Source organism: Lithobates pipiens, unplaced genomic scaffold (genome assembly GCF_037356315.1).
Source record: "Lithobates pipiens isolate NorthernLeopardFrog02 unplaced genomic scaffold, aLitPip1_a1.2 Scaffold_1, whole genome shotgun sequence".
NCBI lineage: Eukaryota > Metazoa > Chordata > Amphibia > Anura > Ranidae > Lithobates > Lithobates pipiens.
The window spans coordinates 174,931,950-174,958,015 of record NW_027507685.1 but is presented as its reverse complement, the minus strand read 5'-3'; the positions used below and the strand labels follow the sequence as shown (position 1 = coordinate 174,958,015).

The 26,066-nt window shown below is 46.6% G+C and overlaps 2 protein-coding genes across 8 annotated transcripts in view; one reads left to right on the top strand and one right to left on the bottom strand.

The window, feature by feature from the left end:
* Positions 1–11,132, bottom strand: part of LOC143979427 (uncharacterized) — a 28,173-nt gene extending 17,041 nt beyond the window's left edge. The window contains exon 1 of the mRNA XM_077478933.1: positions 10,931–11,132. Within this exon, the coding sequence (XP_077335059.1) occupies positions 10,931–10,943 (13 nt within the window). The 5' untranslated portion in view covers positions 10,944–11,132. The remainder of the gene's footprint in view (positions 1–10,930) is intronic.
* Positions 1–26,066, top strand: part of LOC143979262 (uncharacterized) — a 67,275-nt gene that overhangs the window by 27,925 nt on the left and 13,284 nt on the right. For 2 of the 7 annotated variants that reach the window (XM_077478924.1, XM_077478918.1), the window contains exons 1-2: positions 11,250–11,361; positions 20,692–20,849. In XM_077478924.1, coding sequence (XP_077335050.1) covers positions 20,775–20,849 — 75 coding nt within the window. In that variant the 5' untranslated portion in view covers positions 11,250–11,361; positions 20,692–20,774. Of the gene's footprint in view, positions 1–11,194; positions 11,508–20,691; positions 20,850–26,066 lie in introns of those variants that run through there. The other 5 variants (XM_077478922.1, XM_077478920.1, XM_077478919.1 and 2 more) reach the window with 5 other exon arrangements.

Sequence of the window (26,066 nt, the reverse complement as noted above, 5' to 3'; positions counted from 1 at the left end):
TTGTGGAGAATTTGTGATATTGTTGTCACATGCACACAATGTCCGCTCGGTCATAAATTCCTGCATTTTGATTAGCTCAGCATGAAAAGAGCTTTCTACTTAGCAACTACTTAACTTCTGGTTTCTTTAAACCATCAGTAATTGGAGATTTTGACAAATTGCTGTTTGGACACAACACAGGCAACAGAATAAAGTCCGGCGCATGATATTATGAGCGGAGATTGTTACTCCACTCCGATACCAGCCAACAAAATGGCCGCCTCCGAGGCGGTGACAACTTTGTCCTCGATAGCCGCAGTGCTGTCAAAACAGCAAAATCTTCCTGTACTGGACTGTATTCGGTTGCCGCTGTTGCGTCCAAGTAGCAATTTGTCAAAATCTCCAATTACCATGTCATGAACGAGTTGAAGGACCAAAGTCAGACTCTACATCTAGCTAACATCAAGCCGTTTGTCCTTTTTCTCCCTCCCCACCTACTACCCCCCCCCCCCCCCTTCTTTCTCCGCCTCTCCTCACCTGCCATAGAAAACTATCCACCAATGGATGGATAGTCATAAATTCTTGAACGGTCATAAATTCCTGCAACTCCTTCAAAATTGCTGTAGGCCTCTTGGTAGCTTCTCTGACCAGTTTCTTCTTGGCTCTTTAATTGAGTTTGGAACGATGTCATAATCCAGCGGAGGGTCTGTGTTGTACCAAATACCTTCCACTTCTTAATAATAGACTTCCCTGTGCTTCTAGGAATCGATAAAGCCTTTGAATTTTTTTTTTTGTATCTATCTTCTGACTTGTGCCTGTCTACAACTTTTTCCCAGATATCTTTTGACAGTGCCTTGCCACCCATAATTGATTGTTTGCTTCAGTTGCACTACAAGGGACTGAAATGCTCCAGGAAAGCTCTTTTCATGCTGAGCTAATCAAAATGGCCACAGCTGATCACAGTTGGAAGACAAATGGCTTTGGGTGCCACTGAGAAGGTGATTAGCTACACCTGATTGAGTTTACAATTTATTTTTAGGAGGGAGCGATCCTTTTGCCAACTCAGTGATTCTGTTTTTGATTTTTTTTGGTTGGTATTCTTTCACTTGGATGTTATAAGTTGCACTGAGAAGTTGCACCGAGTAAAAACATCCAGATAAAACAAAAACTGTGTGTCTTCATTTCAGGCTGCAAAGTAAAAAAAAATTGATTATGTTAAATGGAGATTCTTTACGATACCCACTGTATATTCCACATTAATAATTATGCTACCAAAATCAGAGTGTGATGTAAATTGCCTCCAGTATTGTGCTAGTTTTTTTTCTTGCTGGAAGCCGCTATTTTTCTGAAGCCCCTAAACAGCAGTAAATCATAAAGCAAAACTAAACCCATTAGGTTTAATTGTTTTTTTTTTTTTTAAAACAGTTACATTCCTGGAATGCCAGAGTTGCCAACTGTCACATTTGCTCAATATCCTCAATCAAACCGTCAAATGGCTGGTGTCATAACTGATCACATGTGCAGCAACCATGGCAGTTGCAGATCAAACAGAAGCAGCTTCTTTGGCTGTAAAGGATAGAAGCGTTTAATTCAGCTTTAAGGCCGTCAGCTGATTGGCCTCTACAAATTCACAAGTGTCTAAAATAGGAGAGCAACTTAACATGTGCAGAGCGAGACAGTATTACTGGATTTTAAAAATAAAGGTCTATACTTTTTAAATGTTTTACAAAGCTATACTTGCAAAAGGGGCCAGCGTGAAGTCATCTAGCAGGATTTAAATTTCTGACTAAAGTTCCACTTTAAGTTATTTAGCAGACAACCCAGTAATATACTGTATTCTACTAACACCTGTGCCAAAGAGGATGTGGATGTACGCTATATTGTACAAAAGTATTGGGACGCATGCCCAATACTTACCTGAAGGTACCTTGAATATCTCCTAAACTTGCATAGTTTAGGAGATATTCAGTATATGCTCTGCTGCCAGCCGATGGTGTCGTTTCTTCAGGAGTAATGCCGTGACCGGTGGCTCCTGCGCGCATGCATGGGAGTCACGTCATTGTGGCTCCGGCCAATCACAGTGCCGGAGGTAACTCCAGTGGAAGATGTCCGCAATGTACTTGGAGGGCCGACGCTGATCCAGGGCATCGTTCTAAGGTATTTCATAATGAGCTAGTATGTGATGTATGCTAGCTCATTATGCCTTTGTCTTGCTATTTCCCGAGGTTTAAAACCTCTTTAAAGTTCATGTGCGTGTGTAAAGGCAGGCGTCCGAATACTTTTGACAATGCCATGTATATTAAGGGTGCAGTCAGCCTTCCTGGATAACCAGACAGACCTCTGCCATGCCCCATTGCCATCTCAAAATGTAATAAAGGTACCTCTATGGTTACCGTCACAGTAACCCACTGCATATTGGAATGAAGCCACCTCTGTCTTCTCCCTGTCTCTGTTTTCCTGTACACAGGCAGGAGCAACACCATTCTCCTTGTGCCGCACTGATCGGAGGTTTGCAGTGGGCTTAACAGATACTTTCAGAGGAAGAGGGACACAGTGACTGGGAAGGGGGGTGGAGAGGGGCAAGTAACAAGGGTGTAAGAGGATATTATACGGAGGGGGCACTTTTAGAGGAGAGAGATTGGATTTGAAATCTCCCTACTCCACCTTCTAGCACAAGTCTGCTCCCCTTCCAAAGCACCCCCAAATACATATCTGACCTCCTCAGCACAATTCCTCGCCCCTTCCAAAGTGCCCACCCAGTATGTATCTGACCCCCCCAGCACAAGTCCACTCCCTTCCCAAAGGGCGCACAATTCTGCACCCCTGTATTCCTATGGCCCTAGTTCACACCAGTGCAGTCAGTTCCGGTGTTCTGTTAAAATAGCGAACTCGTCAGAAACTCCAACTACTTAACTTCCAGTTTCTTTAAACCATCAGTAATTGGAGATTTTGACAAATTGCTGTTTGGACACAACACTGGCAACGGAATACAGTCTGGTGCATGATATTAGGAGCGGAGATTGTTACGCCACTCCGATACCAGCCAATAAAATGTCCGCCTCCGAGGCGGCAACAACTTTGTCCTCGTTAGCCGCTGTGCTGTCAAAACAGCAAAACTGTCCTGTACCGGACTGTATTCGGTTGCCGGTGTTGCGTCCAAGGAGCAATTTGTCAAAATCTCGAATTACCATGTCATGAGCGAGTTGAAGGACCAACGTCAGACTCTACACCTAGCTAACGTCAAGCCGTTTGTCCTTTTTCTCCCTCCCCACCTACTTCCCCCCCCTTCTTTCTCTGCCCCTCCTCACCTGACATAGAAAATTATCCACCAATGGAATGCGAATGCGTTCCTTAATGAATGTATTGTAATTAAGTGTTGATCTTTTCTGCTATTTGTATCCTCTGTTGTTCTTAATAAAATAAAATAAATAAATAAAAAAATCTCCAATTATCGATGGTTTAAATCAGGGGTGTTGCTAGGTTTACAAAAGATCTGGGGCTAGAGCCCATAGCAGCGTAGTAAAGAAAGTCATACGCTTGGGTGGGTATACACATGTATATAGTGTGTGTGTGTGTGTGTAACCCCAGAGAGCCCCCCATTTACATCAGGGTCCCCAGAAAGCCTCCCCCTTACGCCAGGGTCCCCAGAGAGCCTCCCCCTTACGCCAGGGTCCCCAGAGAGCCTCCCCCTTACGCCAGGGTCCCCAGAGAGCCTCCCCCTTGCGCCAGGGTCCCCAGAGAGCCTCCCCCTTTACATCATGGTCCCCAGAGAGCCCCTCAGTTACATCATGGTCCCCAGAGAGCCCCTCAGTTACATCAGGGTCCCCAGAGAGCCTCCCCTCCCCTTGGGGGCCCCTGCAGAGACTCACAGCTATGGGACCCAGATTCGGGACTACAGCCCCAAAAGCCACCCCCTAGCGACGCCACTGGTTTAAATAAACCGGAAATGACATTGTTGGACTTTTTGACGGTTTGTAGAATTTGACAGAACACCGGTGCAGTCAACAAAAGTAGAACATGCTGCATTTTTTTTCTGTATGGAACGCAACTAGAATGCAGCAAAACATATAGAAATGCACAGGAACGCATGTAAATTCCTCACAAATACACGCTTGTCCTGAGAATTTTCAAGTGCCAGAATAAAGAGGAGAAAAATGGAACGCATTGAAAATGCATCAAAAATGTGTGTAAATGCATATACAAAATCACATCCAGAACGCATAAATTGAGGAGTGAACCAGCCCCAAAAGTGTAGAATAAAGCCGCGTGCAGAAAATAACCCCTTTCCCTATTCGTAAATACCTGGTTAATCATGCCATATCCATGGGCTTTTTTACTTTTGGTGCCACTGATCTAGCAGTTGGTCCTCTGGCTACTACGTTGCCACACTCACTGGGCATGCTTCACCAGCCCCTCCCCCCCCCCCCCTTAACGGGCAATCATTTATTCCCCTTCTCCAGCAGCTGTCCCATGTGATTGGTGAGGGGCGGCTCCACAGGTTGATTGGCAGGTGCCTCCTCCTATCCCCTCTCACCTGCAGCAAGCTCCTATGATGCCGGTCTGCTCTTCCTTCATCTGCCTGTGTGCTGGTTGCCAGGCAACAAGCTGGTTTTTGCAAGACCCCTCCCCCCTCCAGTCCTATTGGCCAATAAGCAAGCTGAGGAGTCAGGAAAAGGCATCATAATAGCATTGGCTGCAGGGAGAAGAAAAGGCGGCGAGGGGGTGGAGGGGGAGGGGCGCGCACAGATTATTTAGGGACATATGTCAGGCTCCTTACAATGGCATCTGTTCCCCCAGAGGAAATTATTTTATTCTTACATGTGATCACAAGAACCAAACTTTCTGCTTGCTCCGCCCCCTGACCACAGTGCAGGGCGGAGCAAGTACACTGCACCATGTGACTAGGCAACATGGCAACAAAAAATAAACATATCATCCCCGAGATGGTACTTTAGGGGAGCTGCACACTTATTATACTTCCTTTGTAGGTTGTCTGCCCAGAACACTGAGCTTAGCTTGAATGGGCTCAATGGTGCTTTAACCACTTGGGATCCGCGCTATTGCAAAATGACGGCAATAGCGCGGACCCACATTTTCGGGACTACGTCTATTGACGTAGTCCCGGTTACGAGCGGCCTGCGCGCCCCCTGAGGGGCGCGCGCGGCGCGCTCTGTGATCGGCGAGTCCGTGAGACTCGCCTGATCACCGATCCGTGTAAGGGGTCGATCCCGACCCCTTATCACGTGATCAGCTGTCAGCCAATGACAGCTGATCATGTGATAAAACGGAGCCGGTAATCGGCTAGTATTCCTCCTCGCGCTGTCCTCGATCGCCGGCGGCCGTGTTCGGGACATCAGTCCCGATCACGGCCAGCAATTTAAAAGGACACCTGCCCCCTGCCAGTGCCCACCTGCCACCCGCAGTGCCATCCTGAAATAAAGTAAGTGCCCCCCTGTCAGTGCCACCCAGCAGTGCCCATAGTGCCACCCAGCAGTGCCCACAGTGCCACCCAGCAGTGCCCACAGTGCCACCCACAGTGCCACCCAAAATCTGCCTCAGGTGCTGCACCCCAGTGCCGCCCATCAGTGCCCAGCAGTGCCGCCCATCAGTGCCCAGCAGTGCCGCCCATCAGTGCCCAGCAGTGCCACCTATCAGAGCCACCTATCAGTGCCACCTATCAGTGCCCATCAGTCCCATCTATCTGTGGTACCTATCAGTGCCCATCCGTGCCACCCATCCGTGCCACCCATCCGTGCCATCTTATCTGTGCCCATCTTTGCCCATCAGTGCCGCCTTATCTGTGCCCATCGGTGCCGCCTTATCTGTGCCTATTAGTGCCGCCTTAACTATGCCTATCAGTGCCCACCAGTGCAGCCTATCAGTGCCCACCAATGCAGCCCATCAGTGCCCACCAATGCAGCCCATCAGTGCCCACCAATGCAGCCCATCAGTGCCCACCAATGCAGCCTATCAGTGCCGCCTAATCAGCGCACTTCAATGAAGGAGAAAAATGACCCGTTTGCAAAATTTTATAACAAACTATTAAAACATGATTTTTTTTTTTTTTGCATCTTTTTTTGTTTGTTTAGCAAAAAATAAAACTCCGAGCTGTAACTAAATACCACCAAAAGAAAGCTCTATTTGTGGGAAAAAAATTATAAAAATTTCATTTGGGTACAGTGTTGTATGGCCGCGCAATTGTCACTCAAAGTGCATCAGCGCTGAAAGCTGAAAATTGGTCTGGGACTGAGGGGGGTTTAAGTGCCCAGTAAGCAAGTGGTTAAATAAAAGGGAACAATCACTCTGAAGACGTCGGAAAATGGAATTAGAACTTTTTGGGTGTGGGGGTTAAAAAAAAAAAAATGAAATAAAAAAATTAACGCTTTCAATTAGAAATGGAATATGAAATATCTAGGGCTGCAACTGACGATTATTTTCATAATCGATTAATTGGCCGATTATTGTTTTGATTAATCGGATAAAATCATACAAAAAAAAGTAATATGCAATTTTTTCGTTTAAAGTAATAATGAAAATGATGGCGCTATCCCCCCCCCTCCAGCAACGATGGGGCACTATCCTCCCCCCTCCAGCAACGATGGGGCACTATCCCCCCCCCTCCAGCAACGATGGGGCACTATCCCCCCCCTCCAGCAACGATGGGGCACTATCCCCCCCCTCCAGCAACGATGGGGCACTATCCCCCCCCTCCAGCAACGATGGGGCACTATCCCCCCCCCTCCAGCAACGATGGGGCACTATCCCCCCCCCTCCAGCAACGATGGGGCACTATCCCCCCCCCTCCAGCAACGATGGGGCACTATTCCCCCCCCTCCAGCAATGATGGGCCACTATTCCCCCCCCCCTCCAGCAACGATGGGCCACTATTCCCCCCCCCTCCAGCAACGATGGGCCACTATTCCTCCCCCCCCCTCCAGCAACGATGGGCCACTATTCCTCCCCCCCCTCCAGCAACGATGGGCCACTATTCCTCCCCCCCCCCTCCAGCAACGATGGGCCACTATTCCTCCCCCCCTCCAGCAACGATGGGCCACTATTCCTCCCCCCCCTCCAGCAACGATGGGCCACTATTCCTCCCCCCCCCCTCCAGCAACGATGGGCCACTATTCCTCTCCCCCCCCCCCCCTCCAGCATCGATGGGCCACTATTCCTCTCCCCCCCCCCCCCCTCCAGCATCGATGGGCCACTATTCCTCTCCCCCCCCCCCTCCAGCATCGATGGGCCACTATTCCTCTCCCCCCCCCCTCCAGCAACGATGGGCCACTATTCCCCCCCCCCCCTCCAGCAACGATGGGCCACTATTCCCCCCCCTCCAGCAACGATGGGCCACTATTCCCCCCCTCCAGCAACGATGGGCCACTATTCCCCCCCCCTCCAGCAACGATGGGCCACTATTCCCCCCCCCTCCAGCAACGATGGGCCACTATTCCTCCCCCCCTCCAGCAACGATGGGCCACTATTCCTCCCTCCAGCAACGATGGGCCACTATTCCTCCCCCCCCCCCTCCAGCAACGATGGGCCACTATTCCTCCCCCCCCCCTCCAGCAACGATGGGCCACTATTCCTCCCCCCCCTCCAGCAACGATGGGCCACTATTCCTCCCCCCCCTCCAGCAACGATGGGCCACTATTCCTCCCCCCCCCCCTCCAGCAACGATGGGCCACTATTCCTCACCCCCTCCAGCAACGATGGGCCACTATTCCTCCCCCCCTCCAGCAACAATGGGGCACTATCCCCCTCCAGCAACAATGGGGCACTATCCCCCTCCAGCAACAATGGGGCACTATCCCCCCTCCAGCAGCGATGGGGCACTATCCCCCCTCCAGCAACGATGGGGCCCAATCCCCCCCCCCCTCCAGCAACGATGGGGCACTATCCCCCCCCTCCAGCAACGATGGGGCACTATCCCCCCCCCCCTCCAGCAACGATGGGGCACTATTCCCCCCCCCTCCAGCAACGATGGGGCACTATTCCCCCCCCCTCCAGCAACGATGGGGCACTATTCCCCCCCCCCTCCAGCAACGATGGGGCACTATTCCCCCCCCCCTCCAGCAACGATGGGGCACTATTCCTCCCCCCCCTCCAGCAACGATGGGGCACTATTCCTCCCCCCCTCCAGCAACGATGGGGCACTATTCCTCCCCCCCCTCCAGCAACGATGGGGCACTATTCCCCCCCCCCTCCAGCAACGATGGGGCACTATTCCTCCCCCCCCTCCAGCAACGATGGGGCACTATTCCTCCCCCCCTCCAGCAACGATGGGGCACTATTCTTACCCCCCCTCCAGCAACGATGGGGCACTATTCTTACCCCCCCCCTCCAGCAACGATGGGGCACTATTCCTCCCCCCCTCCAGCAACGATGGGGCACTATTCTTACCCCCCCTCCAGCAACGATGGGGCACTATTCCTCCCCCCCTCCAGCAACGATGGGCCACTATTCCTCCCCCCCCCTCCAGCAACGATGGGCCACTATTCCTCCCCCCCCCTCCAGCAACGATGGGCCACTATTCCTCCCCCCCCTCCAGCAACGATGGGCCACTATTCCTCCCCCCCCCTACAGCAACGATGGGCCACTATTCCTCCCCCCCTCCAGCAACGATGGGCCACTATTCCTCCCCCCCTCCAGCAACGATGGGCCACTATTCCTCTCCCCCCCCTCCAGCAACGATGGGCCACTATTCCCCCCCCCCTCCAGCAACGATGGGTCACTATTCCTCCCCCCCCCTCCAGCAATGATGGGCCACTATTCCTCCCTCCAGCAACGATGGGCCACTATTCCTCCCCCCCCCCTCCAGCAACGATGGGCCACTATTCCTCCCCCCCCCCCTCCAGCAACGATGGGCCACTATTCCTCCCCCCCCCTCCAGCAACGATGGGCCACTATTCCTCCCCCCCTCCAGCAACGATGGGCCACTATTCCCCCCCCCCTCCAGCAACGATGGGCCACTATTCCCCCCCCCTCCAGCAACGATGGGCCACTATTCCTCCCCCCCCCTCCAGCAACGATGGGGCACTATCCCCCTCCAGCAACGATGGGGCACTATCCCCCTCCAGCAACGATGGGGCACTATCCCCCTCCAGCAACGATGGGGCACTATCCCCCTCCAGCAACGATGGGGCACTATCCCCCTCCAGCAACGATGGGGCACTATCCCCCTCCAGCAATGATGGGGCCCAATCCCCCCCCCCCTCCAGCAACGATGGGGCACTATTCCCCCCCTCCAGCAACGATGGGGCACTATTCCCCCCCCCTCCAGCAACGATGGGGCACTATTCCCCCCCCCCTCCAGCAACGATGGGGCACTATTCCCCCCCCCTCCAGCAACGATGGGGCACTATTCCTCCCCCCTCCAGCAACGATGGGGCACTATTCCTCCCCCCCTCCAGCAACGATGGGGCACTATTCCCCCCCTCCAGCAACGATGGGGCACTATTCCCCCCCCCCTCCAGCAACGATGGGGCACTATTCCCCCCCTCCAAGGGAAAAAAAAAATATCAAAAATGTTTTTATACAATTTTTTTTTTTTTAAGTAACATTCATTAATCATTTTTTTGGGTGCAACTCCACTGCAACTGATCCTTTCACCTTTAGGGTGCATTAACACTTTAGAATACACCGTGCCTGACAGCAGGGGTTCCCATGATTAGCTGCAAGTAGGCAGCCCCATTGAAAGCAATGGGAAGCTGCCGGCTCTGACAGCTAAATCGCACCCACTTGCACCTTTGGCTACCTATGAGAGAGGCAGACACTACACCCGGGATAAATCACCAGCAATCAAAGAGTTACACTTCTATACAAACCCTTTAGACCTGGATTGATATTATTTCTACATTTTAAGCTTCATTCATATATCAGGATATGTGTAATTGCTGCATGGAATGCAGGTTATTGCTGGCAGAGCCACCTGAGGATCCTGTATTAAATAATATCCATCTAATGGTATACAACTGCTCTGAAGAAGCTCTCTAAGCGTGCAAACGTGAAATCTGCAGGTAAGTACGACGCTGGACGCAGCTCTGTGCTACATTTTTTGTTATGTTTGTAGACGCATCCATTCCTACAGGGCTGCATTTAGATGCACAGAAAACGACACTCTGTATGCATTTAAAGCGGAGTTAAAAAAAAAATAAGATTAAAAGTCAGCAGCTACAAAAAAATGTAACTGCTGACTTTTAATAATCGGACACTTACCTGTCCCACGGTCCAGCGATGCGGGTGATCTTCCTTCCGGTGCCGCAGAGCCCTGGGAGGAAGTGGGAGCTGGGTGCCTCTAAAAAGAGGGTACCTCCCCCCCCCATGGCATGTCAGGGGTCACCATCACTTAAAGCGGAAGTTCCATTTTTGGGTGGAACTTTGTTTTAAAATGCAGTCTATGACACCCGTGTGATTGAGCCCTCCACCAAAAATACACAATCATTCACATCAGGAGCGCCCCCCCCCCCGATCCAATCTGCATCTCCTCTCCAGACCCCCCAGAGGTGATGAGCGGAGATGGAGGGTGACCCCCCAGTATGTCTTTGTACTGGGAGAGGAGATCCATACAAACACCTCCACACTGTCCTGGATGGGACCTCCCCCCCAGTGTACAGGATCAGGGAAGGACACGGCGCCTCCTATGGACAGTGATAGGAGCTGCATGATAGGTGATAGAAATGGAGGAGTCAGTATTTAGGGGGTGGGATAGGAAAGGGGTACAGAGTGGGGGAGGGGCTGTGTTCTCAACTGATAGGAGATGAGGATGAGAAAAGTCTACATAAAGTAACACTGCCTATCCCCCCATCCCATCCATCCTTCCAATGATCTGAGAAAGGAGGATCCAGGAAGAAATCTTTTCTCCCTCCATAGAAATGGATCTCCCCTCCCCCAGCACACATGGATGATCCTATACACACCAAACACACAACTTTTACCCCAACAAAGATCTTACCTGCTTCTACCATGTGAGTGGGCGGGGCTGCCGACTCTCACCTCTCATTGGCTCACCTCTACAGCTCCCCAAAGGCATTGTGGGACTTGTAGTGCTTACAAAGCAGAAATCTCTTACTGGCTACAAGTCCAGACAGCTCAATGCCGAGTCCCAGCTCTGATTGGATGTTTGTCACCGAATGGATTGCAGGGCATGCTGGGATAGCTTGGTTTTGCAGGGAGGAGATCCTGGGACTACAACTCCCATCAGCCCCCAGAGGCTAGGGGGAGGGGCCCCTTGTGTGTACAGCAGCCAATGAGCATGGAGGAGGGGGATGGGGGTGACATGTAAGGTGAGAGATCTGTGCAGGATTACATTGGAGATAGAAGAGAAGCTGTCATCAGATCACATGAAATGTCCTCATTCCTGACAATAGAAATCATTCTGCTGATGTTGGTGATGATCTGATTTCCTCTCTATGATGATTACACAGGGATGGGATCGGTGATTCCTCCATCTATTCCTATTACAGATCTTATTTATTAGAACAATAGATGATCAGACAGATGTGACTTGTGACACTCACGATGATTTACTAGTCAGTATAGAGAACAATGTTAATGTGCAATGTAACTGATTCTCTGTGTGGTGTACATATGATCAGGTGAAAGGTGACGTTGGGGTGATTACTAGGAATGTGCATTTTGTAATGACAGTTGCTCCAGAGCTTAGTAAATGAGGGGAAGCTCTGCTGACTTCCATCATCCAATCACGTGCAAGCAAAAATGCTGTTTTTTTTTTTTTTGCCCTTGCATGTCATTGGGTGTTCTTCGCAAAGTTATTCTATATAATTAAACTGACTCAAATTATGTGTATAATGTATATAGTTATATTCAGCAACGCAGTTTATTTCTATAGAATAATACGGATGAGCTCAGGCGTGTTCGCATGCTCCACGTGCAGAGCCCGCTAGGAAGTGAGCGCAGCGCTGCGCTAATCACAGGCAGTGAGACATTGCCCCGATGTACGCCTGCAGAGATCAGGACATGTCTCACTGTCTGTGATTAGCGCTGACATCCTGGCGGGCTCTGCACGTGCTGTATGCGAACACGCCGGAGCTCATCCCTATAGAAAAACCGTTTGATAAATGTGTATAGCAAACACATTGAGAAAACGTCGGCAGCCGTGCGTATTTCCTTTTCTCACATTTTTTAACTTTTGTTTTGTCGGCGCATACCTAGTAACACATTACAGTATTGTTCTTTGCAAAGTGACACTTCACCCTATTTACTAAACTCTGGCGCAAATTCTCTTGCTGAGTGCGAGCGCACTTGCAAAGTCCACGCTCTATTTGTCTTTAGTAAATCCCCCCCGTTGTATTACATCTGTTTTTCCCTGACCTGAGACAGCTTGAAACTGTTTCCAATGCTTTGTAATGCAGAATCGAAAGCCCCATACACTATTAGACTTTCTGCAGATTTTCGTCTTCAGATTTACCAAAACCATGTAGCACAAGGGCCTGCCTGATTGCATACAAATTGAAACTCTCAAGCCCCATACACACGATCAGATTTTCTGCTGTTTTTTTTTTCCCTTCAGATTTACCAAAACCATATAATATGAGGTCAAACCTTAGGAGTTACAATTTGTAAGCAATCAGGCAGGCCCTTCTACTACATGGTTTTGGTAAATCGGAAGGAAAAAATCTGCAGAAAATCTAATAGTGTGTATGGGGCTTTAGCGTTAGATGAACGGGCATTCAGGAAGCACGCAAAAAAAATACAAACGCGTCGCATTTGCTGTCACATTCATTTTTAACCCAAACAGATGTGTGTTCTAGTTTTGAGCAGAGAATGCGCAAGGCGTGAGTTTCTGTGTCTTGTGTACGGCAGCCCTATGCACACAGCGTGCAAACGCACAAAGAAAGCACGCTTGCATGACGCCTGGTGCTGTGTGTTTTTTAGTGTGCATGGGGCCTTAAATTTGAATGTCAAAAATTAAGGTTTCACCCCCTTAATGACCAGGCCATTTTTTGGGATACGGCACTGGGTCGCTTTAACTGACAGTTGTGTGGTCGTGCGATGCTGTACCCAAACAAAATTTTCCCCGTAAATAGAGCTTTCTTCTGGTGGTATTTGATCACTTCTGCGGTTTTTATTTTTTGCGCTATCAACAAATACAGACAATTAAAAAAAAAAATATATATATATATATATATATATATATATAATATTTTTTTTTTTTGGTATTATTATTATACAGGATTTATATAGTGTCAACAGTCTGCACAGCACTTTACAACATGAGGGCAGACAGTACTACACTTACAATACAAATCAATACAGGCGGGATCGGAGGGCCCTGCTCGTATAAAACATATCCAATAAAAAAAAAATGGGAAAAAAAAAAATCGAATTCATCAATTTAAGCCAATATGTATTCTTCTACAGTGCCTTGCGAAAGTATTCGGCCCCCTTGAACTTTTCAACCTTTTGCGACATTTCAGGCTTCAAACATAAAGATATAACATTTTAATTTTTTGTGAAGAATCACCAACAAGTGCGACACAATTGTGAAGTGGAACGAAATCTATTGGATTTTTGAAACTTTTTTAACTAATAAAAAAATGAAAAGTGGGGCGTGCAAAATTATTCGGCCCCCTTGCGTTAATACTTTGTAGAGCCACCTTTTGCTGCGATTACAGCTGCAAGTCGCTTGGGGTATATCTCTATCAGTTTTGCACATTGAGAGACTGAAATTCTTGCCCATTCTTCCTTGCAAAACAGCTGGAGCTCAGTGAGGTTGGATGGAGAGCGTTTGTGAACAGCAGTTTTCAGCTCTTTCCACAGATTCTCGATTGGATTCAGGTCTGGACTTTGACTTGGCCATTCTAACACCTGGATACGTTTATTTGTGAACCATTCCTTTGTAGATTTTGCTGTATGTTTGGGATCATTGTCTTGTTTGAAGATAAATCTCCGTCCCAGCTTCAGGTCTTTTGCAGACTCCAACAGGTTTTCATCCAGAATGGTCCTGTATTTGGTTGCATCCATCTTCCCCTCAATGTTAACCATCTTCCCTGTCCCTGCTGAAGAAAAGCAGGCCCAAACCATGATGCTGCCACCACCATGTTTGACAGTGGGGATGGTGTGTTGAGGGTGATGAGCTGTGTTGCTTTTACGCCAAACATATCGCTTTGCATTGTGGGCAAAAAGTTTGATTTTGGTTTCATCTGACCAGAGCACCTTCTTCCACATGTTTGGTGTGTCTCCCAGGTGGCTTGTGGCAAACTTTAGACGAGACTTTTTATGGATATCTTTGAGAAATGGCTTTCTTCTTGCCACTCTTCCATGAAGGGTTTGTGCAGTGTACGACTGATAGTTGTCCTATGGACAGACTCTCCCACCTCAGCTGTAGTTCTCTGCAGTTCATCCAGAGTGATCATGGGCCTCTTGGCTGCATCTCTGATCAGTCTTCTCCTTGTCTGAGCTGAAAGTTTAGAGGGACGGCCAGGTCTTGGTAGATTTGCAGTGGTCTGATACTCCTTCCATTTCAAAATGATCGCTTGCACAGTGCTCCTTGGGATGTTTAAAGCTTGGGAAATCTTTTTGTATCCAAATCCGGCTTTAAACTTCTCCACAACAGTATTACGGACCTGCCTGGTGTGTTCCTTGGTCTTCATGATGCTCTCTGCGCTTTCAACAGAACCCTGAGACTATCACAGATCAGGTGCATTTATACAGAGACTTGATTACACACAGGTGGATTCTATTTATCACCATCAGTCAATTAGGACAACATTGGATCATTCAGAGATCCTCGCTGAACTTCTGGAGTGAGTTTGCTGCACTGAAAGTAAAGGGGCCGAATAATTTTGCACGCACCACTTTTCAGTTTTTTATTTGCTAAAAAAGTTTAAAATATCCAATAGATTTCGTTCCACTTCACAATTGTGTCCCACTTGTTGGTGATTCTTCACAAAAAATTAAAATTTTATATCTTTATGTTTGAAGCCTGAAATGTGGCAAAGGGTTGAAAAGTTCAAGGGGGCCGAATACTTTCGCAAGGCACTGTACATATTTTTGGTAAAAAAATTCCAATAAGCGTATATTGATTGGAAAGTTATCGCGTCTACAAACTATGGGATATTTTTATGGCTTTTTAATTTTTTTTTCTTTTTTTTACTAGTAATGGTGGCTATCAGCGATTTTTGGACACTAAGTGACACTTTTTGGGGACCAGTGACACTAATGCAGTGATTAGAGTGGCCACTTCCCCTTTAAAGTGGGAGTCCGCCGTTTTTTTTTTTTTTTAAAAGCCAGCAGCTACAAATACTGCAGCTGCTGACTTTTAAAATAATGACACTTACCCGCCCAGCACGCCCGCGATGTCAGCACCCAAAGCCGATCTCTCGATCGTCTCTCGGGTGCTGCCGCCGCCATCTTGGGTATGGGAATCAGGAAGTGGAGCCTTGCGGCTTCATTTCCCGGTTCCCTACTGCGCATGCGCGAGTCGCGCTGCGCAATAAGGATGGTCTGTCTCTGGGATCCGTGTGTTTCCCAGCAGGCAGCGGGGGACCTTCGGAAAGGGGCGTAGATTCTGCGGAAAGGGCCGTAGCTTCTGCAGAATCTACGCCGGAAGTGGGTGCAGATACCTGTACTGTACAGTTACCTGCACCCACCACCCCCCTGAAAGGTGCCAATTGTGGCACCGGAGGGGGGGAGGGTTCCAATGAGCGGAAGCTCCACTTTAGGGTGGACCTCCGCTTTAAACCCGAACAAATATTAATTACACAGGTTCTGTGGCTGATTAAGGTGTTAATTAAACTCACTTGTTGCCTTATCTGCATTTAATTAGCCTCAGAAACTGTGTAATTCATATGTGTTCGGGTTTAAAGGGATGAGGTGGCAACTCTAGCAGCGATCAGTGCTCAAAAAAAAAAAAGCACCGTCACTGTAGAAATTACACTGGCTGGGAAAGGGTTAACATCAAGGGTGATCAAAGGGTTAAGTGTAATCCTAGGGAGTGATTTCTTACTGTGTGGGGGATGGACTGATTGCAGGAAGGGAGATCTGTGTTCCCGATTAGCAGGAATACAAGTTCTCTTTCTTGCTGTCTGACAAAACGACGGTCTGCCTTGTTTACAAACCGCCATTCTGCCTCTCCAGCAAAGGATCGGCGGCTGCCGGACCTGCTGATAGGCTGCCACCAGCACACGCCCCAGACCCCGAGGCAGAAACCGCATTCAGGTACATTGTTTCGCGCAGCCAGGTCACCCAGCCACAGTAAATGTGCGGTGGGCGCTCTGGAAGCAGTTAATCTAATTATATGGGTCTAGCTTGGCACAATGTACTGTAAGTAGGCAGATCTCATACCTGAGGTTCCAATTGTGAAAGTTCTATAAATTCCAGGTGTGATCTGAATTTGGGTTCCGCTGTGGAAGCCGCCAATCGCTGTAGTAGTCAGTCCTGTGCTGAGCAGCTGCACCACTGCATACTGACCACAGGGGGTCACTCACTTGGTAATGCCACGATTCACAAAATGCCATGTATTTTTTTTCAGGCCGAATTCAAATACTCTGTGTGCACAATTATTAGGAAAGTTGGATTTTTGAGGATTCATTTTATTATTGAACTACTACAGAGCGCTCGGTCAGTTCAAAATATTAATAAACCTCAAAACCAAATATTTAACCACTTAAAGTGGAGGGCCACCCTGAAAACAAAAAAAATATTAAAAATTACAAAAAAATATAAAAAAAAAACAAAAAAGAAAAAAATTTTTTTTTTTTACTTACCAGAAATGCCTGTTGCTAGGCACTTTCTCCTAATCTTCCTCTTCCTCCTCCGCGGAGATCTTCTGTCTTCTGTCTTTGTCGCGGCGTCTTCTGGGTAATGAGTCGCGCTGTGTTCTGGGAACTGTGTGTTCCAGAACACAGCGCGTCCCATTCAGAAAGCGCTGCGGGACTCGCGCATGCGCAGTAGCTGCGGGACTCGCGCATGCGCAGTAGGAAACGGGCAGTGAAACCGTAAGACTCCACTGCCTGTTTCCCTTACAAGGAATGGCAGCACCGGGACCTGAGAGCCGAGGGACGGGTCGGCCTCGGGCGGCCGACATCGCGGGCACCCTGGACAGGTGAGTGTGTTGATCAAGTCAGCAGCTGCAGTGTTTGCAGCTGCTGACTTTTTTTTTTTTTTTTTTTTGTATAACCGGCCCTCCTCTTTAAGGACCAGGCCTCTTTTTCAGACTCCGTGTTTACATGTTTAAAACAGTTTTTTTTTTTTGCTAGAAAATTACTTAGAAGCCTCAAACATTATATATTGTTTTTTTTCCTAACTCCCTAGAATAAAATGGCGGTCATTGCAATACTTATTTTTTCACACCATATTTGCACAGCGGTCTTACAAGCGCACTTTTTTTGGAAAAAAATCACTTTTTTGAATAAAAAAATAATAATACAACATTAAAATTAGCCCAATTTTTTTTATATATTGTGAAAGATAATGTTACGCCGAGTAAATTGATACCCAACATGTCACGCTTTCAAATTGCGCCTGCTCGTGGAAGGGCGTCAAACTTTTACCCTAAAAAATCTCCATAAGTGACATTTAAAAAATTCTACAGGTTGCATGTTTTATGTTACAGAGGAGGTCTAGGAGTAGAATTATTGCTCTTGCTCTACCGATCGCGGCGATACCTCACATGTGTGGTTTGACTACCATTTTCATATGCGGGCGCTACTCACATATGCGTTCGCTTCTGCGCGCAAGCTCGTCGGGACGGGGTGTTTAAAAAAAAAAAAAAAGTTTTATTTCTTATTTATTTTACTTGATTTTATTTATTTTTAACCTGTTTAAAAAAAAAAATTGATCACTTTTATTCCTAATACAAGGAATGTAAACATCCCTTGTAATAGAAAGAAGTCAGACAGGTCCTCTTAAATATGAGATCTGGGGTCAAAAAGTCCTCAGATCTCATATTTGGACTTAAATGCAATAAAAAGAAAAAATGTGTATTTAAAAAAAAATGACATTGAAAAAATGTGCCTTTTTAAGAGGTATGGGCGGAAGTGACGTTTTGACGTCTCTTCCGCCCTGCTATGGTATAGAGACGGGTGGGGGGCCATCTTGGCCTCACTCATTTATATACCACAAACAAGACAGGTCCCGGTCGCCTCCGCCGCTACCAACGGCTCCGGTAAGTGACGGAGGGCGCGGGAGAGTGGTGGGAGGGGGGTGGCACCTCTCCCAGCACCGATAACGGTGATCTTGCGGCGAATCTGCCACAGAGACCACCATTATCGTACACATGACCAGCACCTGAAGAAAGGGCTCTCTCGGTTGTGGCAGCTGCTGCTGTTACTGGGATATCCCTCTTCAAAAAAGGGACGTACATCGTTGTGCGCTGGTCGTAAAGTGGTTAACGTAAAAGTGAGGTTTTGGCTTTCTTAGGAGAATATCTATGTGTGCAAAATTATTGGGTAACTATTAATGTGCAGAATTATTATGCAGCTAAACCATTGGTTGGTTATTTATTTATTCTCACTTTTACAGATGAAAATAACTCAACTTTTACAAATAAATATTTCTGACATTTCAAAAACAAAAACAAAATAAGTGACCAATATAGCCACCCTTCTTTTCAATAACAGTCATAAGCGTTCCATTCATGGAGTCTGTAAGTTTCTTGATCTGTTGATGATCAACTTTTTGTGCCGCAGCAACCACAGCCTCCCAGACACTGTTCAGAGAGGTGTACTGTTTTCCTTCACCGTAAATCTCCTGTTAAAGAAGGGTCCACAAGTTCTCAATGGGGTTTACGTCAGGTGAGGAAGGGGGTCATGTCATTATTCTTTCATCTTTAAGGCCTTTACTGGCTAGCCACGCAGTGGAGTACTTCAATGCATGCGATGGAGTATTGTCCTGCATAAATTCATGGTCTTCTTGAAAGGTGAAGTTTTTTCCCTGTACCGCTGCTGGAAGAAATTGTCTTCTAAAAACTGGCAGGAGGTTTGGGAGTTGATTTTGAGTCCATCTTCAACCCGAAAAGGTCCAACTAGCTCATCTTTAATAAAACAAGCCCATACCAGTACCCCACCTCCACCTTGCTGGTGTCTGAGTCGAAGTGGAACTCTATGCCCTTTACTGATCCAGCCACAGGCCCATCCATTTGGTCCAGCAAGAGTCACTCTCATCTCATCAGTCCATAAAACCTTAGAAAGATCTGTCTTCAGCTATTTCTTGGCCCATTGTTGACATTTTAACTTATGTGTCTTGTTTAGTGGTGGTCGGGTTTCAGCCCTCCTTACCTTGTACTTCTGGGCACATCAGGTAGGTTGCAATTCTCTAATACGTGAGCAATGGAGGATAACGGTTCCTGGTAGCTTCACATTTTGATTCTTCTCAAATCCTTAGCAGTTAATTTGCGTGTTTTTTTTTTTTTTCTGAACACGTTTCTTGCGACCCTGTTGGTTATTTGCAACAAAAAGTTTTGATGGTTCTCTGATCAAGCCGCCATATCTTAGCAATTTGAAGAGTGCTCCATCCCTCTGAAAGCCTTTTAAGAGTTTTTGACTTTTTAGAGTCAGTTAAATCACTTTTTGGCCAATTTTGCTTAAGGAAAAGAAGCTGCCTTAGGCCCCCTTTCATGCGGCTTTCTGATCAGGTCCACCTGTCAGTTTTACAGGTGGACCTGATCGAAGGCTCCATTCAGCCCTATGGAGCGGTGGATGTCAGCGGAGATGTGCCTGTTGACACCTGCTGCTATCCGATCCAATCCTGTCCGCCAAATCCAGATGGATGGAGACTCTATTTTCCATCCATCTGGAGGATCGGATGGGATCTGATGAAAACGGATAGGCGTTATGTTTTCATCCAATCTCCCCATAGAGGAGAGCGGGGCTCTGGCGGGTCTGTCTCTGCACAGTGAGCGGAGATGGACCTGTCATCTTCCTGCTTGGCAGGGATCAGTGGATTGATTCTCCGCTGAGCAAAGCGGAATCCGTTGGGTGGACCGCCCGTGAGAAAGGGACCTAATGGTTATGCACACCTTGATGTAGGCTGTTGATCTCCTTGAGCCACGAACTCCCTCATTACTCAAATAGACATCAACTGATATGCTTAAATCTAATAAGCCTTCAAGTTTATGCAGATTGTATTTGGACAATATGCATAAAAATGATGATTTGTTCAAAATACTCACTTGCAAAATAATTGTGCACACAGTGTATGTGCAAATTGTATGTGGATTTCCCCGCATCCAGTTTGCATAACATGCGATTGTGACCTCTCAATGTGGTCTCTCAAATGGTCTCTCAATGGAACCGGTTCACATATGTCCGGGGCGGCCACAGACTGCATTCCAAAAGGGTCCTGGGGGTGTTTGGTTCTGGTTCAGGTGCGAGATTGTGACATCCCCACTCCTCCTCTTCATCTCATATTCAATTAGAGAATGCCTTGTGTATATATTGAAAAAATAAAAGGCATTCTATGAATGGTGGTGACCTTTTGTGGTCAGTACAAACCCTAGAAGATCAACATGATCACTGTAGTAGTGCCAGCTACTACAGTAATCGTCAGCTTCCACAGCAGAACCTCAGACATTTGATATGCATACTTACATTTGTCCCAGCTGGAGCAATATAAATATGAAATTCAGATAATACTTGATGTTTAGCTTTGATTAAAACTTTCATGATGGTCTATCTATACTAAGACCTTTGAGAGACAATAGCACCAGTGTTGTTCTCCTATTTTAAAAAATATATGTCTGCTTTACTACAGGTCTGTAAAAGGACATTTGGAGTCTACGTGGTGTAGAAGGAGAGCCTCATACGTTCCTCATAGCCTGTGAGCTGAAATAGAAGATGAAGGGCTGTACAATGCAGACAGAGAAAGTCATCAGCCACATCCTGGAGATCATCTATATAATGACTGGAGAGGTGAGAACAGACAGAACATCATTACACGTTTTGTGTGACCACTTGGTGACACTTTCATGATTCTCCACTGTGGTGTGTCCTAGTGACATCATCCATTTTCCCTTCATGTTCATCCATTTTCATCTTCATCTGATCTCCGCTCTATAAGGTTTTCGCTACGATGAGGTGAGTATGCTACAAAATAAGAGTAACTTAATGATAGGGCTTAAAGTGGTATTAAACCCAAAAGCAAACATTTTATTATATTGCAGCTTACCAGTTCTTAGTTGTGATGGCTGAATTCATTTTCATATGCCAATCCCTTCACTGGCTTCCACTACCCCACCATATAAAGTTCAAAATACTAAACACAACATATAAGGCCATCCACAACATCGCCCCCAGCTACATCAACAACCTCATGTGAAGATATCACCCAAATCCTCCTCTCTGCTCCTCCTAGGACTTCCTGCTCTCTAGCTCCCTGGTTACCGCCTCTCATGCTCACCTCCAGGACTTTTACAGAGCCTCTCCCATCCTCTGGAACTCCCTGCCCCAGTATGTTCAGTTAGCCCCCTACCCCGTCAGCCTTTAGGCAAGCCCTGAAAACTCACTTATTCAGATACGTCTACGTCACCTCCACCTAAGAACTGTACCTGAGCCACCCCCATCAGTTCATCCCCCACAGCTATTACCTTTTGTTCTGCCTCCTAGGGCTTATTTTTTGTTTTTTTTCCCCCCAAAGATGAGACCACATTTTAACCACTTCCTGCCCGCCATACAACAATATGACATCGGCAAAGTGGTTGTGTTATCTTGATCGGACTTCATACGACGTGATCAGGATAACCCACAATCGCACACAACCGCCGATCTGGGTAAAGAGCCTCTGACAGAGGCTCTTTACCGTGTGATCAGCTGTGTTCAATCACTGTGTAAATGGGAAAAGCAGTGTATTTGCTTTTCCTCACTCGCGTCTGAAAGACGCTAGTAAAGGAGAGGCGATTGGTGGATCTCCTGATTGGGGGGGGGGGAGGTCTGCGCTGATTGCCCACATAGGACCACCCAGGATGCTGATCATGGATAGCCATCCAGGACCACCAGGTATCCAGGTATGCCCACCCATGACACTGGGGGTTGCTAAATCAGTGCCCATTGTAGATGCCAATCAGTGCCCAGCAATAAAGCCCATCAGTGCCACCTATGAATGCCACCTAACAGTGCCCTGCATATCAGTGCCTGTCAGTGCAGCCTCATCAGCGCTGATCAGTGGACAAAAATTAGAAAAAACTTTTTTTTTTTTATCTCGTTTTTTTTTTTGGTTGTTTACCAAAAAAAAAAAAAAAAAAAAAACCCAGTGGTGATCAAATGCCACCAAAAGAAAGCTCTATTTGTGGGAACAAAATGATAAAAAATGTGTTTGGGTACAGCGTAGCATGACCGCGCAGTTGTCATTCAAAGTGCCACAGCGCTAAAAGCTGAAAATTGGTCTGGGCAGGAAGGGGGGGGGGGGGATTAATTGAAGTGGTTAAGGGATCGCTGAAGACTTAGGTTTGGGAGAATTTTAGTGTTGAGACTGAATTAAATTTTAGTGTTGGGGGAGGGAATTGTAGTTTGGAGGTTTAGGCTGGGTTCACATATATGCGAATTTGATGCGTTTTTAACTGCATCCAATTCGCATTACATGTGAATGTGACTGGCTTTCAATTAAGTTGGTTCACACAGGTGCAGGGTGATGCGGTTTGGAAAAGGTTCCTGTGCATTTTTAGATCTGGTTCAGATGTGAATTCAGGCAAAAATTTGCACCCGAACTGGTGAATAGAAACGCATCAGACTCTGGACTGCAAACCGCAGCTGCATGTATGCGAACCCAACCTTAGTGTTGGGCAATTAAGGGTTTGGGTGCAGTATTTACACCAGTTCCTCCAGTGCTTGAAGCTTCACAAAAAAAAAAAAAAAAAAAAAAAAGGTAAAAGGTCCAAGCTTCTGGTGCAAGAAAATTATAGGAAAATGACTGCTGGAATCACCCGAACCTGATTGTACCTACCACTCCTACTCAGTGCACCTAGGGTTGCCATAATTTTTGTAAAAATATCAGCCTTATGCCACGTACACGAGCGGAATGTCCGACAGAAAAAGTCAGATGGAAGCTTTTCATCTTATATTCTGATCGTGTGTATGCCTCATCTGACTTTTTTTTTTTATTCTGATGGACCTAGAAATAGAACATGTTCTAAATATTTCCGACGGAACCAATTCCTATCGGGAAAACCGCTCGTCTGTATACTATTCCGGCGGACCAAAAACTACGCATGCTCTGAAGCAAGTACGAGACGGAAGCTATTGGCTACTGGCTGCTGAACTTCCTTTTTCTAGTCCCGTCATATGTGCTGTACGTCATCGCGTTCTTGACAATTGGACTTTGGTGCGATCGTGTGTACGCAAGACAGTTTCAGCAGAACTCCGTCAGAAGAAACTTCAGACTTTATTCTGATGGGAAAACCAGTCGTGTGTACGCGGCCTTATGGTATTTTTTCTAGTAAAAACATTGTAAACAAGTCCAACATTTACTAGCCAGCCAGGTGACAACTCTGACCTCACAGCAGGTTAAATCTTCAATACATACAATGAAGACTAATGATTGTGACTATTTGCCAGGTTTACTCTGGTCACTTTTGTATGTAGTTTCATATCCTGAGATTCTGCTCTGTGCTGTTGGCATAGAAATCCTTAAATGCATCTGTTGGCAGGTGTTAGTGCCCTTTAATAGTAGTGTTGAAAATAGTGCCCCTTTATATGCCAGTTGTGGGTGGGGCCCAGTGTACTTTGGGTATGAGAGCAAGACACCCCTAATCTGCAGAAATGTAGTGCAATGTGGCCCACCCCTACACACCCACTACAGGATCTTTCCTGTTGTACACATACCAGAAGCCTCACGGAAAAAAAAAATCAGTTTCTCACAGTCTTAATACCTGGAAGGTGATTGATAAGCAGAAGAATTTATTGAGTAAAGGCTTTAGGAAGTACACTCCCAGAAACCCTGAGGTGCTTTCTGAATTCCTGCTGCAGTGAATAACAGATGAATTAGATTAGGTGAAAACTATTGTGAAGATTCTGACTTTAGCCGAGTTGCAGTGTTTCCCAGATAACTATCATATGTTGTAAATATTGGTTTCATGTGTTACTTGCTTGACATTGGTCTTCAACAAAGAATGAAGTGGTAGAACAGCAACCAATTAGAGCTTTTACAGTCCTGACTGCTGTATTTTAGACATGTGCGATTGGTTTCATACGAATCGAAAATTCATATGAATTTCTGAAAATTCATACATTCGTACGAATCCGAAATACAAATTTTTATGCATATGAATTCTGTACGAAATTTTGTTTAAGAATTTCGGATCCAAATTCATAACGAAAATTCGTAATTGTTATAAAAGGTAACGAACTTAAAAGTTAAAACCCCAGGAAGTCAGGGATGGTGGGAACCCCTCATAATGGGTACAGCAGGTGTACACTCAGACCCCGGGAACACAGCACAGGGATGGTGGGAACCCTATGGGAATTTCTATGCTTACAAATTTTATACGAAATTTCGTATCCAATTTCCGTTACAACAGAAACGTGACTGGTGTTTTGTTCACCAATCAGAGGAAGTCAGCACAACACAGGAATGGTGGGAACCTCTCATAATGATAAATCCATCATAATGACCATTTGTTATTTTTACGAAAATTTAACGAACCTAAAGGTTAAAAACCCAGGAAGTCAGCACAGCACAGAGATGGTGGGAGCCCCTCATGATAAATTTATCATAACGAACATTCGTTATTTTACGAATTTAACAAAATAAATTTTTGTACGAAACTAAACAAATTTATTGACGGCGCACATGTCTACTGTATTTTGATGAAAGCTGAAATCTCTTAGACTGAGCTGGAATTCTTCTCCTCGCCCGTGCCCCACTTAATGACTTTTCAATCAAAATCAGTAATGCAACCATCAATCCCTCCCCTCATGCCAGGGTACTAGGTGTAATCCTAGACTCTGAACTGTCCTTTCAGCCTCAAATCCAATTGTTGTCAAAAGCTTGTAGACGCCATCTTCGTAACATCTCTAAAATTTGCCCCTTTTTATCTAATGAAACCACCAAGCTACTCATTCACTCCCTTGTTATCTCTCGCCTTGACTATTGCAACTCCCTTCTCAAAGGCCTGCCTCTCCATAGGCTATCCCCTCTTCAGTCTGCTGCCAGACTCATCTACCTTACCAACCATTCAGTGTCTGCTACCCTTCTCTCTGCCAGTTCCTACACTGCCTCATGATCGCCCAGCGAATTGAATTCAAAATACAAACTACAACATACAAAGCCATTCACAATTCAGCCCTGAGCTACATAACCAATCTTGTCTCCTAATATCACCCAAACCGTCCTCTCAAGACCTCCTGCTCCCATGCTCCTCTTAAGGACTTCTCCAGAGCCTCTCCCATCCTCTGGAATTCTCTACCTCAACCTGTCCGGTTATCTCCTACTCTAGCTGCCTTCAGGCAATCCCTGAAAACTCATCTCTTCAGGGAAGCCCATCACACCTCCAACTAATCTTTTATCACTTCCATCAGTCTATTCCCAAAATGTACCACCTGCCCCTCCCTATTCGATTGTAAGCTCTTCTGAGCAGAGCCTTCTTAATCCTCCTGTATTTTATTGTATTGGAACTGTATTGTCTCCCTTTTTATATTGTAAAGCACTGTGTAAACTGTTGGCGCTATATAAATTCTGTATTATTATAATACTAATACATATCTCACACAGTCCTACCTGTTTGCACTACCTCCCAGTCAAATAATTCCTACAATTATTGAGTAATTTTAGACCTTTTTGTCATCTGGACTAGCGTCTATGAGACCATAGAAGCCCAGAGAGGCGATACATGGGAGGGGACGGGACCTGTGCGACAACACACTGGGAGGCTCCAGGCGCCATCTTGCTGAGGTTACAGATCTACACTGTGTATATGCATGCTGTGAATGGGCACTTGTATGTCTCTGCACATTGTGAGCATAACGCCTTTTTTAGTCTTTATTTAAAGCGGTAGTAAAATGATAACAAATTCCAAAAAATTGGGCCCCTGCAGGATAATGTGTTAGTATGGATTGCTGTCACGGCTCCCTGGAACTTCCATCTTCATCCATTCTTCCTTCCGGTTTGCGGGCTTTGGCTGTTTGATTTGCCAAGCC